General features: G+C 48.2%; 1 protein-coding gene across 8 annotated transcripts in view; it reads right to left on the bottom strand.

The window, feature by feature from the left end:
* Positions 1–5,477, bottom strand: part of SYT6 (synaptotagmin 6) — a 69,589-nt gene extending 64,112 nt beyond the window's left edge. For 2 of the 8 annotated variants that reach the window (XR_005199377.1, XM_037737010.1), the window contains exon 1: positions 354–625. Coding sequence is in view for 4 of the 8 variants with exons in the window: in XM_037737010.1 (XP_037592938.1) it covers positions 354–516 (163 nt within the window). In the remaining 4 variants the exon portion in view is untranslated. Of the gene's footprint in view, positions 1–353; positions 630–4,712 lie in introns of those variants that run through there. The other 6 variants (XR_001823759.2, XM_017524241.2, XR_001823760.2 and 3 more) reach the window with 5 other exon arrangements.
* Positions 5,478–13,892: the final 8,415 nt, after the last annotated feature.

The following is a 13,892-nucleotide window of genomic DNA, read 5'->3' as shown; positions in this document are numbered from 1 at the left end:
CTCGTCTCCCGCTCTCTCCACGGACCCCTCTCCTGGCAGGTCGCCCTCAAAGCGAGCCTGGAGATACTAGGGAAACTGCAGCCCCGAGGGTGCCCCATCCTGGGAGCCTGGTTGTCTGTGGGTACCCCGCAGTAGTGACACGGGAGGACCGGGGGAGTTATACCCCCACCCCTGGTCCCTTTCGGGTCTCTCCTGGCTGTGGGCCAGGGGACTGGCCCGAGGCTGGCTTCCAATCCAGAATCCGGAGCTGGAGAGTTCTCTCTAGGTTTTGGGGCTCCTGGGACTGGTGCTTTGGGGAGGGGAGTCCGCAGGACGGGAATCCAAGAGGGAGAGGGCCCTGGGTCTCCCGTTACCTGCGCCTGCCGCACTGGGACTCCGCTCTGGGGGCTGCAGCTCGAAGCTCCGACAAGTCTCCACGTCCAGCCCGAGAGGGGGCGGCCGGGCCCGGCACAGCGAGGCGAGAACTGCGAGCGCCTCCTGGCACCGAGGCCCGCCGGCCCCCCACACCCCGCTCATGCCCCAGACACCCAGGCCTGCCGAGCAGCAGCTGGAACCCGCGCCGCGGCCGCACTGGGGCGGGGCACTACGGCCCCTAGAAGACCCTTCCTGCAGCGGCCCCCTGAGGCTCCGCTCTGCTTTTAATCACTTCCCCACAGGGTCCCCGCCCCTCACGTGGCATCCCGCGGCAGCTGGCAAGTCTGGCGCCTCGCGGCCGCCCCCTCTACACTCAGGGACTGGCCTGAGTCAGGGGAGGGGGTTCGAGGCAGGGAGCAGGGCTGTCCCGAATCTCGGAGGGTGCAAGGCCGGTAAAGAGCCCGGGTTCCCGCTCCGCATTCACTGCTTGTTGTGACCTTGGGCGTCTCTGCGCCTCAATTTTCCCCTCCGTAAAGGAGGTGTAATGATTTTAAGTGCTTCACGGGCTGCCTGGCAATAGAAAGATCGTGTTTGTGAAAGCACTGGGTAAACTGCCACATACCACACAAATGGCAGCGAAATAGATAACCCTGAAACAGAAAGAGCGGCGGTCAGGCTGGGGCTGGAAGGGCCTTGGCGGCTGTTCCTGACGGGAGAAGTTATACTGGCCCCAAGTCCCAGCTTCGGAGGTAGAAGACCTCAAGACAGCCGGGCGATGCGAACTGCAAGACTTTCAGAGCTCCGCAATCCTGCGGTCCGCGGTACCCGCGTGTTGCTATGGCGACTGGTGCCAGCGGCCGTCTCTCTCCATGGCAACGGGAGGGGAAAGTTTCTCGCGAATAGGAATGGGGGGTCATTTTAAGAGGGCGCAGGGCGCTCAGTTCCGCCGGCCCACCTCCCCACTTCTGTGCAACAACTCCAGAGACCATGTATCTTTCTACTAAGCATAGCAAGAAAGCGAAACGCAAGGATTGAGGCTAGACTTAAAGTAGAGATTCCCTCAGAAACTGTGGGTGAGGCCCAGGAGCAGACTGGCTGAGGGGCTTCAAGGCTCCTCACTTAGCGCTGGAAGTCTGTACACCATGGTCAGGGAGGCCGCGGAACCGGCGCCCTGCAGGGGCCTGTCACGGGAGTCTCTTGATCTCCACCTGTCGGCGTTTGGCCCCTTCTGTGTGGGGCTCGCCTGAAGCCCCAGACTCCGGTCCATTTGCTCTCCCGGAGCTGGGAAGGAAACTTTAGCTGCAGCCTCGGAAACCGCTGGGTTGGTGTATGCCCGAATGGCTGGTGAAGGAGGAGGGTCTTGCCTCTTAATTAACACGCTTATTGGAAGTGACTCGGGCAGTGACTTAGGTTCCGGAGGGAGGAGATTCGGGGCCCCAGCTCCTGGCAGTCTCCACTGTGAGCCATCTGTGCCAGCAGGCCCTTGGACTTGCGATTCCCTAGTAGCTAGTGCCCTCGGCACCAAGGGCCAAGACGTGGCCTGTGAGGACCCTGGCTCAGGCAGGCGACTTTTCCACCGTGAGGCGTTCTCTGGCTCTGTCCACGGTGCTGAAGACCCAGTTGGTGCTACCATCACGTGGGCACTGGGTTAGAGGATGGGGGAGAGGCAATTGTGGAAGGTTCTCATCTTCCACCCTAACCCCTGGGCCTGTGATAGGAGGGGGCTAGGAACTCAGGCAGGGACCAAACAGACACACACCTGCGATACTGTACAATCCAGGCCGCCTTCCTGCCGGAGGTGTTTGGTTGCTGTTCCAAGAACAGGTGGGGCTCTGGCAGCCCCATTCGCCTCCCTGGTGCTTCTGAAAACCCACCTGAGGAGCCCAGAGGCCTCAATACCTTGTTTTCTATCACCCTATGCAGATCTCAGCACCCAGGAGAGCCTCTGGCTACACGCTTATTAGCAGTTTCCGAAGTGGCAGGTTTGTGTTTATGTAAAGTACAAATGGAGAAGAACTGCTCTTTGCCCGTGTTTATGGCAACTCTGTCACTCCGCTGCTATTTCTTCCTCCCCCTCTAGAGTTCCTGGGGAAATTCACAGAACAAAGCGTCTTGTTTTGCCTTTGCAGAGAATGAAAAAACACAGGACTATTCCAAGGGCCAGGACCTGTGATGCAGGGAAATCAATATTTTGCTTACATCGAGTGGGGGAATTTGCATCTAAACTGAAGCCAAAGGAGCTTGTTTGGAGCAGAGCAGGTGGCAGGAGCTGTGAATTAACAGATAATTTTTCATTGTTTCCAGATTCAGCCTCCACACTCGGCAGGCGGCTCTGCAGCGTCTCTGGCGCCCCGGCAGCACCTCCGGACCTGGCATTTCTCAATCTAACAGTGTGAAGGAGCTGCTGCCCTGATAGGGCTGTGGAAACAGGATAGGGCTCCTGTGTCAGTCAACAGCTATTGAAGTTGGAGTGTAGGAGTTAGGGCGTGTGAGAGACACAGAGATGAGAGAGACAGAGAGAAAGAAACAGAGACACAGATAGAGACAAGTTACAGATATAAATGAGAGAGACAGAGGATGAGACAGAGATACAGAGAGAGTTATAGGAGATAGAGACCAGAGAAACAGACAGGAAGACAGACGCACAGATAAGGAAGCACATTCAAAAGGAGACATTTAAAAAGTATTTTTAAACATTAAGAAAAAGCCTTATCCTAGTTGTCCTCTTTAGCCCGCCCTCCCCCTTCTCCCAGGTCAACTGCTGATACCATTGTGGTCACATAACCAGCCACAAAACAGAAAAAAATTCCTCATGTAAATATAGTCACTTTTTTGTCTCCCAAACCCATTTCCCCTGCAAACCCAACCCCAAAACACACCTTTGCTTCTTCCCACATGAAGAGATCAAATTCGGAATCCCAGGGTTCCACCAAAACCTGGGAGGGAGGATCCAGGGTCCCTCTCAAACCCAGAGAGAGAAAGAGGTAGAAAGAAGTGGAATCGTTGCCCTTCAATTCTATGTCTCAGAGAAATCCCATTGTGAGTTTGGGTTTGGCAGGGGGAGGGGAGAGAAGCAGGAGCAGAGACAGTAAGCATGGAGTGGTGGCAAATAAGTACATTGGACAGGGTCTGGGAGGGCTGGATTCAGGGCTCCTGCACCAAAGCAGCCATGAGGCTGTCACATCCCCTATCTGGGGCTCAGTGTGCCTATCTGAAGTTGGGTTAGGAGCTCTTTGAGATTCCTTCCAGCAACTGCACTCTAGGGTTTTACATGAGGGAGAAAGGAGGATGCTGGGGTGAGGGGAGGAGAGAGGCAGCCTTTCCTGGCTCTGAAGCTCGCGTGGTTTTACAGAGGCCAACTCACTTTCAGCTCCCCAACCCTGACTGCTCTCATTACATCTATAGCCATGGATGGAGCATCCCAAGTCAGGGCACCCCCAGGACAGACTGCTCAGATGCAGGAAGAGGAGCTGGGGTTGAATGGGAGGCAGAATGAGAGGAGGTTTGAGACAGAAACCAGAGGCCTCCCACTCCGATGCTCTCTTCTCTGTGGAAATAGCCAATGTGCTCATCCCCTGCGCCCACCTTAAGTCTCTACCCTTGGGCAGGCTACCACCCTGCTCTAAGCAGCAATGTCTTGTTGAGTTATGTTGCAAATAAAATAAATTAAAACCAAATAATAATTTCTTTCAAAAAATTGAACCTTGGTAGGAAATTGCTAATGCTGTAGGCGGGAAGAAAGAGCTCCTTTGACATGAGCCGATGTGTCATATTGTCTTTCCATTTCAATGCAATTTCTAAATAGGGAGCCCTTTCCCCATTCCCTCCTCCCTCCAAGCCCGCAGCAGAAATGTAAAGGGAGCAGTCTGACGATTGTAGCTGGATTGTCTGACGTGTAGGGAAAGACACAGAGGAATAGACACACAAGAACACCTACAGCTTTGCCACATGGATAGAAGCCAAGGAGGCTCTGAACCAACCCTGAGGGCCCCAGTCTCTTCTCCCCACTTCCCCCATCCCCTCAGTAAGCTACATGCTTACTGAGGCATGTAGCCACTTTCTGCGGAGGTGTTAGTTTACTCAAGAAAATGGACATCAGTTGAACCTAGGCTATCGCCATTGGAGAATCGAGTTGATGTCTTGTATTTGAGGGTGTAACTTTATATCATTATTTGGAATAAACTGTACTGTGCATTCCCGATGGGGTTTCAGCCAGAACAGCTTTATCAGTATTTCCTGCAGATGCTGCCCTCTCCCCCAGCCTCATACCAAGATAGCAAATGTAGCCAAGGCTGGGTGACTTCTGCAAATCATGCTGTCTCAAGCCATCATCAGAGTTTTCAGGGATTCCTCCTAACCTGAGAAGACGCAGAAGACATTGCAAAGCTCAAGGTCAATGCCTCGGTGCTTTTTGAAAGAGTCCATTCTTGCTTTTATTCCAAGAAAGATGCTTGGCAGTTCAAAGATCCTGAACCAAGCTATATTTGCCTCTCTCCCATTCCTCCCCCATTTCAGTGTTCTCTCCTCTGTTCTGTGCTCTCTGCTAGAGCACACAATGTTGCACATCAGACCTGGGAAGATGGGACAAAGTTTGCTGCATCCAGCCTGGCTTTGAGGGCAACAGCAGGTTGGAGTTTGGGAAAGCAGAGACAGGTTGAAGGTCAGAAGGCAGTATCATCCTTCAAACAACTTTAGAGCTAGGCCTAACCATGGTGGGTCGAGGTCTGTCTTCATTATTGAGAAGTGAAGATGATGTCGGAGGGGAAAGGCTAGGAAGGGAGTCAAATAGTCCTCTTCTCTCTGACCTTATATGGAAGAAACAGCATGGGCTCTGGAGCCAGACTCAGACGGATCTGCATTCAAATCCTGGGTCTGTTATTTACCGACTGGATGGCTTTAGGTGCTGTACTTAGCTTGCCGAACCTCAGCTTCCTCATTTGTAAAATGGGACATATAAGGCCTGCTTCATAGTGTACAAAGCAAGGATTACATGAGTTGGGTTAAATGCTGGAGGTACTGGGACTGATCCATAGCAAGTGTTAACCAAATGCCAGTTCCTGTCCCCTTTCTTCCCTTTTATCAGAATGTAGAGGGAAATTTATCAGGTGTACTATTCAGAGGTTAACCTATATTCTTCCATGGGACAAGTCCCTGAAAATTGTCCAGAAGGAATTTATCTCATTTAATTCTTATAAAAACACGGATAGGCAGAATGGGCGGATGCTAATGATCCATCTGGTAGATGAGGAAAATAAGAGACTGGTTCCTGGTCTACAAACAAGGAGGTGGCAGAGAACTGGAATTCAGGCCTTCAGACAGCAGATCAGTGCCCCTTCCTTCTTCAACGTGCTGCAGGAAGATGGTGGGGATGTGAATACTTTTTCTTCTTTTCTTACAAGAGGTTATAATATTCTTTAATTGCCTTTATAATAAATTTAAAAAATTGGAAATAAATTACAATGCAGTGAAAGATATTTTCCCGTGCCTCTTTGCAGTGCTCTTGGTTCTTTGACCTTGGCCATTCAGTTGCCTCTTGGACCCAGTTACTGGTTTAGAGGAAAGATGGTGTCATTGATAAAATACGGGGTTGGGGCCAGGCAGCTTCATGGCCCAGGACAGGATTGGTTGCTTTACTCTTGACAGAGGTCGGACTCCTCAGAGAGCAGCTTGGGGTTCCTCTGTGCCTGGATTGTGTCCTGTGGTCAGAACCCTGCTTCCAGGAAAGGGCCAAGCCAAGATTCTCATAAGACCAGGACCCCAAAGACTGGAGCTTTCCTCAAGGAGCCTGGAGAGAGTTTGCAATCTCGGGTCTCTGGCTGTTCCGTTAATGAAAGGAAACCAGATAAAATGCCAGAATGAATTAAAATGACAAATCCGAAAAGGCCCTGTCAAAACTGGGAAGTCTTAATTCTTGATTTCAACAGAATTCAGGTAGGAAGACTCAACAGAGCATGCTTTGGGTCAGTGGACTGAAGTCCCCCATGGAATTGACGTGCTGGAGTCCCGGAGAGAACAAATCTGTTTACCAAATTCCAGCTTCCATCCGTTTGGTAGAATAAAAATCCTTTTCTATCCCAGCCCCTAAGCCTTATATACATTGCTGCTATTTGCTAGAGCCACAGTAAATGGTTTTAATGAGTCAGCCCCCAGCCTTTATTAATACTTCTGTACCTTTGTAGTGCGTGGTACAGTTTACACAACACTCTTACATATGTTATCTCATTTCATACAACAACCCCAAGAGGTGGATATAATTATTCTCATTTCACTGATGAGGTCCCAGAGAAATAACTGGCTTGGGATTCACAGCTAGCAGTGGGAGAGCCAGAGCTCCAGTCTCTTCTCATGTCACTCGTTCGCTCATTCAACATTTACTGAGGTCCTACTAAGACCCAGTCTGCACCAGGCACATGGGATGCAGTCCTGTGCTGGTTCCTGTATACACTGGCCTTCAGCCACATCGCATACAGAGCCCTGAGCATATGGGCTCTGTCCTGAGGGAGTGTACACCATCGGTTGTGTAGAGAGGCTGCGTGTGAAATGGATTGAAAATGAGTTCTTTGACCTCCTTGAATCACAGTTGCACAACCCACAGGAACTGTGAAATTCCCTTCTGACATGATTCTCTCCGGATTTTCCTCCTGTCCTGCTGCTTTCACTCTCTTCTTTGCCTCCTCTCAACCCTCTGTTTTCTCCAGGGTTCAGCTCCCAGCATTTCTTTCTTCTGTCTCAGCAATTTCCCTCTGAATGGTCTTACCCACTCCTAGGGCTTCAAATACTGAACAATGACAACATTAATAGCAGTGGTAAACATTTACTGAGCACGTTCTCTTTTCCAAGCTCCATGGTGCCTGCTTAATGTGGATTACATAATTTAATCCCCACAACAATCCTATTATTATCTGCAATTTGCAGGTACCAAGTGATAGAGCCAGAATTTAAACCCATGCGGTCTCACTCCAGCGCCCACCCTAAGGATTTCCAATTCTGTATCTCTGACTCATCTCTCTCTCCTTGCTTCTCCATGTGCATTTATAAATTTCTATTCTGAACACCTTGACCCCAGACCTTCTGAATGCAATACGTATAAGACAGAAATTATATTTTCCTTCACAAACCTGCTTCATTTTCTTAAAGAAGGCTATAATGAAATCAAATTAGTGGCTCAAACTAAAAACTCAGAGCCCTCCTTGAGGCTTCCCTCTCCCTTATTCATCTGCATTTGTCCATGACTGAATCCCGTTGTTCCTATTTCTAAAGTGTTTTGAACCCCTTCCCCCTCGTCCTTGGATTCACTGTCCTTGCCCTGGCTCCAGCACCCAGCATCCCTCTTCCAGATCACAGCAGTTATGTTGTGGGATAATGTGATTATGTCACCCTCTCCATTAAAATCCTTCACAAAATTCTTGTGGCCTTTGAGATGAAGTTAATACCCTCCAGTATGGCAAACAAGGCCCTTCCAGATCTGGCCTTCATCTACCTATGTAGCCTTCTCTCTCGACACTCCTGGGTATCCCCTGTGGACTACCTGTGCTGTGGTCACAGAGTGACAATTCCTGTCCCTTGTCTTCACTCTCCACCCCATCTTCCGCCCTTTCACTTACTTTGTTCCTGCAGTTCCTCTTCTCTCCCATTCCAGAGTCTAAAACTTTGTGACTGCTTGTCCCTCTGCTCCGAACACCTTCCCTCTTTTCCTCATCACCCAGGTTGTTCCTACTGGATGCAGTGGTACACACAGGTTAAGACTGTAGGCTTTGAACATTATGCTGAATGGGCAAGGGCTGGAAGCATTCCCGTTGAGAACCAGAACAAGACAAGGATGCCCATACTCATCACTCTTATTCAACATAGTACTGGAAGTCCTAGCCAGAACAATCAGGCAAGAGAAATAAATAAAAGGTATCAAAATAAAAGGACAGGAAGTCAAACTAACTCTCTTCACAGACAATATGAAACAATACCTAGAAAATCCCATAGTCTGTGCCCAAAGGCGCCTAGATCTGATAAACAACTTTAGCAAAGTTTCAGGATACAAAATCAATGTACAAAAATTAGTAGCATTTTTATACACCAGTACCATCCAAGCTGAGAGGGAAATCAGGAATGCAATCACATTCACAATAGCCACAAAAATAGTAAAATACCTAGGAATACAGCTAACCAGGGAGGTAAAAGATCTCTACAAGAAGAATTATAAAATATTGCACAAAGAAGTCAGAGGTGACACAAACAAATATACAAACATTTCACACTCATGGATAAGAAGAAGTAATATTGTTAAAATGGTCACACTGCCGAAAGCCATTTACAGATTCAATGCTATTCCTATCAAACTACTAATGATATTTGTCACAGAATTTTAAAAAATCTAAATTCATTTTAAACCAAAAAAAGAGCCTGAATAGCCAGAGCAATCCTAAGCAAAAAGTACAAAGCTGGAGGCATCACACTGCCCAACTTGAAACTATACTACAAGGCCACAGTGACTAAAACAGCATGGTACTGGTACAAAAACAAACACATAAACCAACAACATAGGTTAGAGAACCCAGAAATAAAGCTGCACACCTACAGCCATCTGATCTTTGACAAAGCCAAGAAAAACAAGCAATGGGGAAAGCACTCCCTATTTAATAAATGGTGCTGGGATAACTGGCTAGCTATATGCACAACATCAAAACTGGACTCCTCTCTTTCACCACATACAAAAATCAACTCAAGGTAGATTAAAGACTTAAGTGTAAAACCTAAAACTATAAAGACCCAGAAGAAAATCTACACAATACCCATTCTAGACATTGGCCCTGGCAAATACTTCATGACAAATACTCCAAAAGCAATTGCAACAAAAACAAAAATTTGCAACTGGGATCCTAATTTAAAAAGAGTTTCTGCACGGTGAAAGAAACTATCAATTGAATGAACAGACAACCTATAGAATGAGAGAAAATATTTGCAAATTATGCATCTGACAAAGGTCAAGTACCCAGAATTTTATAAGGAACTCAAATACATCAACAAGCAAAAACAATCTCATTAAAAAATGGGTAAATTATATGGACAGACACTTCTCAAAAGACATACAGGCATCCAACAAGCATATGAAAAAAGTACTCAATATTGCTAATCATTAGGGAAATGCAAATCAAAACCACAATGAGATACCATTTCTAGCCATGCTGAATGTCTATCATTAAAAAGTCAAAAAATAACAGATGCTGGTGAGGTTGTGGGCAAAAGCACTTATACACAGCTAGTAAGAATATTAATTACTTTAGCCACCATGGAAAGCAGTCTGGAGATTTCTTGAAGAACTTAAAGTAGAACTGCCAGTTGACCCAACAATTCCATTACTGGGTATATACCCAAAGGAATATAAATTGTTCTACCACAAAGACACATGCATGTGTATACTTATTGCAGCACTATTCACAATAGCAAAGACATGGAATCAACCGATTCCCATCAACAGTGGACTGGATAAAGAAAATATGGAACATATACACCATGGAATACTACGCAGCTATACAAAACAAGATCATGGCCTTTGCAGCAACATGGATGGAACTGGAGGCCATAATCCTAAGTGGATTAACACAGGAACAGAAAACCAAACACCACGTGTTCTCACTTATAAGTGGAAGGTAAACACTGAGTGCACGTGGACACAAAGAAGGGAACAATAGACACCGGGGTCTATTTGAGGGTAAAGAATGGGAGGAGGGTGACAATTAAAAAACAACCTATCAGGTATTGTGCTTATTAACTGGGTAGCAAAGTCATCTGTAGACACTCAATTGACCCATGCAAAAAACCTGCACATGTACCCCTTGAACCTAAAATAAAAGTTGGAGGGGAAAAAAAAAGAGTATAGGCTTTGCAGCTAGATTGCTTGGTTCAAATTTTGGATCTGTCATTCAATTGAATAAATGACATAGTAGCAGTGTGACCTTGGGCAAGTTACTAAACCTCTCTGTGCCTCTGTTTTCTTGTCCATAAAATGGACATAATAACAGTACCTCTCTCATTAGTTTACTGGGAGGTTTAAACGAGTTGATATAAACGAAGCACTCAGAATATCCCCTTCCTTGACTTCCAGAGCTGACTCAGATATCCTCTTTCTTGACAGCCCATGGCCCTTTTCTTTGCCACAGAGTTTAACAAACCATACTGTTGACTGGTACTAGGCCGTGAGCTGCTGAGCTTGGTCTGTCTTTTGATCTTTATACCCTCAGCGTCTCACACCTGATCCACACACAGCAAATGTCTATCGCTTTGAAGAAGGCCGAATGTGTGACTGTAATGCAATGCAAAGTGAGTGTGTGAGTGCAGGAAGAACCCCAGAGGACAGCTCCGTGGGCCAAGTCAGGGAAGGCTTCTTGGAAGAGTGCAGTTGGGAGGTTTTTTTGTTTTGTCTGGAACTGGAAGGAAGGGGGGAACACATTCATTCTAGGCTGCAGGATGCCTGTGACAAAGGGGAGTTCAAGCAAAAGCAAGCATTTCACAGGAGGGAGGAGTGAGCAGAGTGAAGGAGAAGGGGCAAGAGAGGACCCTGGACCATCAGGAACCCAGTTCACTGCTCTGATGCTCCTCTGACTCGGTCGGGTTGTTATCAAAAGCTGGGCTTGTTCCAGCCTCAGAGGCCAAGGCAGAGGGAGGCCCAACCCCAGCCCTCAAGGAGATTCCAGTGAAGCCACAGGAAGCTAGGAGGCACCCATCAATACTCTGCAAGCACTCCAGGGGTTGGATCTTGAAGTTTCTTTTCTTTCTTTCTCTCTCTCTTTCTTTCTTTCTTTCTTTTTCTTCTTTCTTTCTTTCTTCTTTTTTTTTTAAGAAGAAATTGCTTACCAAAATTGTTGATTGAGGAGAAAAATAAATTCATAACTAAATTTTTTTTTAAAAAAGAAAGTACTCGTTTTTCTTGTGTCAAGCCATCGCTGTGAAGCATGCATGTGTCTGCTGGGGCAGCTGACTGTTTTCCAGGATAAATATCTGATAATAACACCAAGTCATTACTGCACAATTAGTGCTGCTAATGAGGAATGCAAAGTTCCCTTCCCACTCCTTCCCCCGCCCTTTCTACCTCTCTCTGCTCTTTTCTCACTGCTTTGCACACGTTCTTCTCAGACCCCTCCCTCCCAACAGCAGAGCTGGCAGTGGGAGATGGGAGGGCCCCAGGTGAGGCTATCAGACATTTGATTTTGACCCTCAAGCCTCCCAAATTAGCAAAGTGCCCACGAAGCTGGGAGAAGGCAGAGAACCAAGGGGTGCCAATGAAGAGGCGGGAGAGGCTGGCCTTGACCTGAGCACCAGAATGTTAACAAGGGACCGGGCACGGTGGCTCACACGTGTAATCCCAGCGCTTTGGGAAGTTAAAGTGAGAGGATCACCTGAGGTCAGGACTTCAAGGTTGCAATGAGCTATGATCACACTACTGTACTCTAGCCTGAGTGACAAAGCAAGACCTGCCACTAAAAAAAGAAGAAGAAAAAAAGAAAGTTAAATAAAGGCGGCAGCAGTAGCCTGGTGGGGGGCAACTTACCCTCAGGGTATGCAGCAGTGATCTGTCACCCTAGAGACTTTATCTAATGCCCTGGTAATAGTGGAATTTTTGGGCCAGGCACGGTGGCTCACACCTGTAATTCCAGCACTTTGGGAGGCCGAGGCGGGTAGATCATGAGGTCGGGAGATTGAGACCAGCGTGGCTAACACAGTGAAACCCCATGTCTGCTAAAGAAACAAAAAAATTAGCTGAGAGTGTTGGCACGTGCTTGTCGTCCCAGCTACTGGGGAAGCTGAGGCAGGAGAATCTCTTGAACCCGGGAGGTGGAGGTTGCAGTGAGCTGAGATCATGCCACTGCATTCCAGCTTGGGTGACAGAGTGAGACTCGGTCTTAAAAAAAAAAAAAAGTGGAATTTTCTCCGGCAGTGGGGAGACAGCCCAGTGCCAGGGCTAGGTAACAGAGTTGTGGGTGGGTGATCCTGTGTTTGTTTAGGCTGCTGGTGGGAACAGCAGCTAAGCTTGATGGGAACATATTTTGTTTCATTCTGAGTAATTATTTTTCCTGCACACACACTCTTAGACACACACGCATAGACCACATTCAGACACACCCCCCCAGGGTGTTTTCAGCCTTGCTCCTGGAAGCACCCGATAGGTTCTCCTCCCAAGTGGCTATTGAGCTTTTAGGAAACCTCAACAGCCTTTGTAGGATGGAGAGTTTAAAAACTGCTGAGATTATGTAGGGTAGGCAGGGAGCTCACTGAGGCCTCGGTTCCTGAGTAGGCATCTTCGTGGTGGGCTGTAGACTCGCCTACTGCCCTGGTGAGCAGCAGTCAGCAGTGGCTGATGGAGATCAACCTCCCCGCCCTGGGAAAAGGGTGGGCAGAAGAGGCCCATGAAGGGAGGAGGACAGGGAAGGAAGGGGGCAATCATGAAGCCTGTGGTTCCAGGAGGAGGGCTCAGGGGCAGGAGGTTGCTGAAGCGGGGCTTGGATGCAGAGAATGCTTGCATGGGGGTCGCCGCAGGGCCACAGCTCCATGGCTCCAGGCTGCCGCAGAGAGCACAGAGCACAGATGCCTCAGTCCCAGTAGGGAGTGGATTGGATGGCTTGGCTTGCCCCTCATCCAATTCTTGATGATTCTTGTGCGTGAACATTGCCAAAAACCAATCACTTTCCTCACAGCTGTGCTAACCTAGGGTGGGGGCAGCAGAGAGGATGGCAAAAGCTTTTCATTGTTCATTGGGTTAAACTGTTAGAGCCGAACAGCACAACAAAGGGACGTCCGTTGTTTTCTCTGAAAGCCATTCTCATTGTTAATGGGGCTGGTGAGTGAGACGTACTGGGAGCCTCGGGGTGGCTTCATGCTGCTTTCGGGTTTGTGACTGGAACTTGGACAAAGCTTTCCTCTGTCACCCTTAGGCAGATGAGAAAGCACCTCCGTGAGCCTCCCTCAATTCTGAAGAGCCTCTCACTCCCCCACAGGCTAGGCCCAGGGACCCCAACGTTGAACCTCGCCTTGTTTTGAGCATCTCCTTGGGAGGAGGGTCCCATCCTCCTAATCTGGGTTAGATGCCCCCTGAGCCGTCCATTTCTGCTGTTGTCCCTGCCCTCACACTTTATGGTCATTGCTAATTTCCTCATCCATCTCCTAGACAGATACGTCAGGGACTAAACTGCAAGTTCTGTTTCCGTTTTGTTCATTTTGATATTCCCAGCCCTTGCTATCTTTTCTGTTACCTAGTAGGTGCTCAAGAAAGTTTAACTGGGTGAATTAGCTGAGATAGGAGTTTCAAAGTTTGGGAGCGGGGAGTCATTTTTAGATCAATTCCTGCTTGCCAGGGAGAGGAGGGAAAACCACAAAGTGTCTAAAAGCAAAGAGAAGGTTTGCTGACCACAGAGTAGGAGAGGGGCATGTCCTCCTTCTCACCTGGAATTCCTAAAACCTGGGGCTCGGGGTGAGAACAACTGCTGTCAATATCTACCAAGTAAAGCTTCAAGATCTTGCTGGAGATGTCAATCTCCTGGGCCGGGGCC

The sequence above is a fragment of the Cebus imitator genome, unplaced genomic scaffold (assembly GCF_001604975.1).
Source record: "Cebus imitator isolate Cc_AM_T3 unplaced genomic scaffold, Cebus_imitator-1.0 Scaffold32, whole genome shotgun sequence".
Lineage (NCBI taxonomy): Eukaryota > Metazoa > Chordata > Mammalia > Primates > Cebidae > Cebus > Cebus imitator.
The sequence above is the reverse complement of the archived record's forward strand: the minus strand, read 5'-3'. Positions and strand labels throughout refer to the sequence as shown.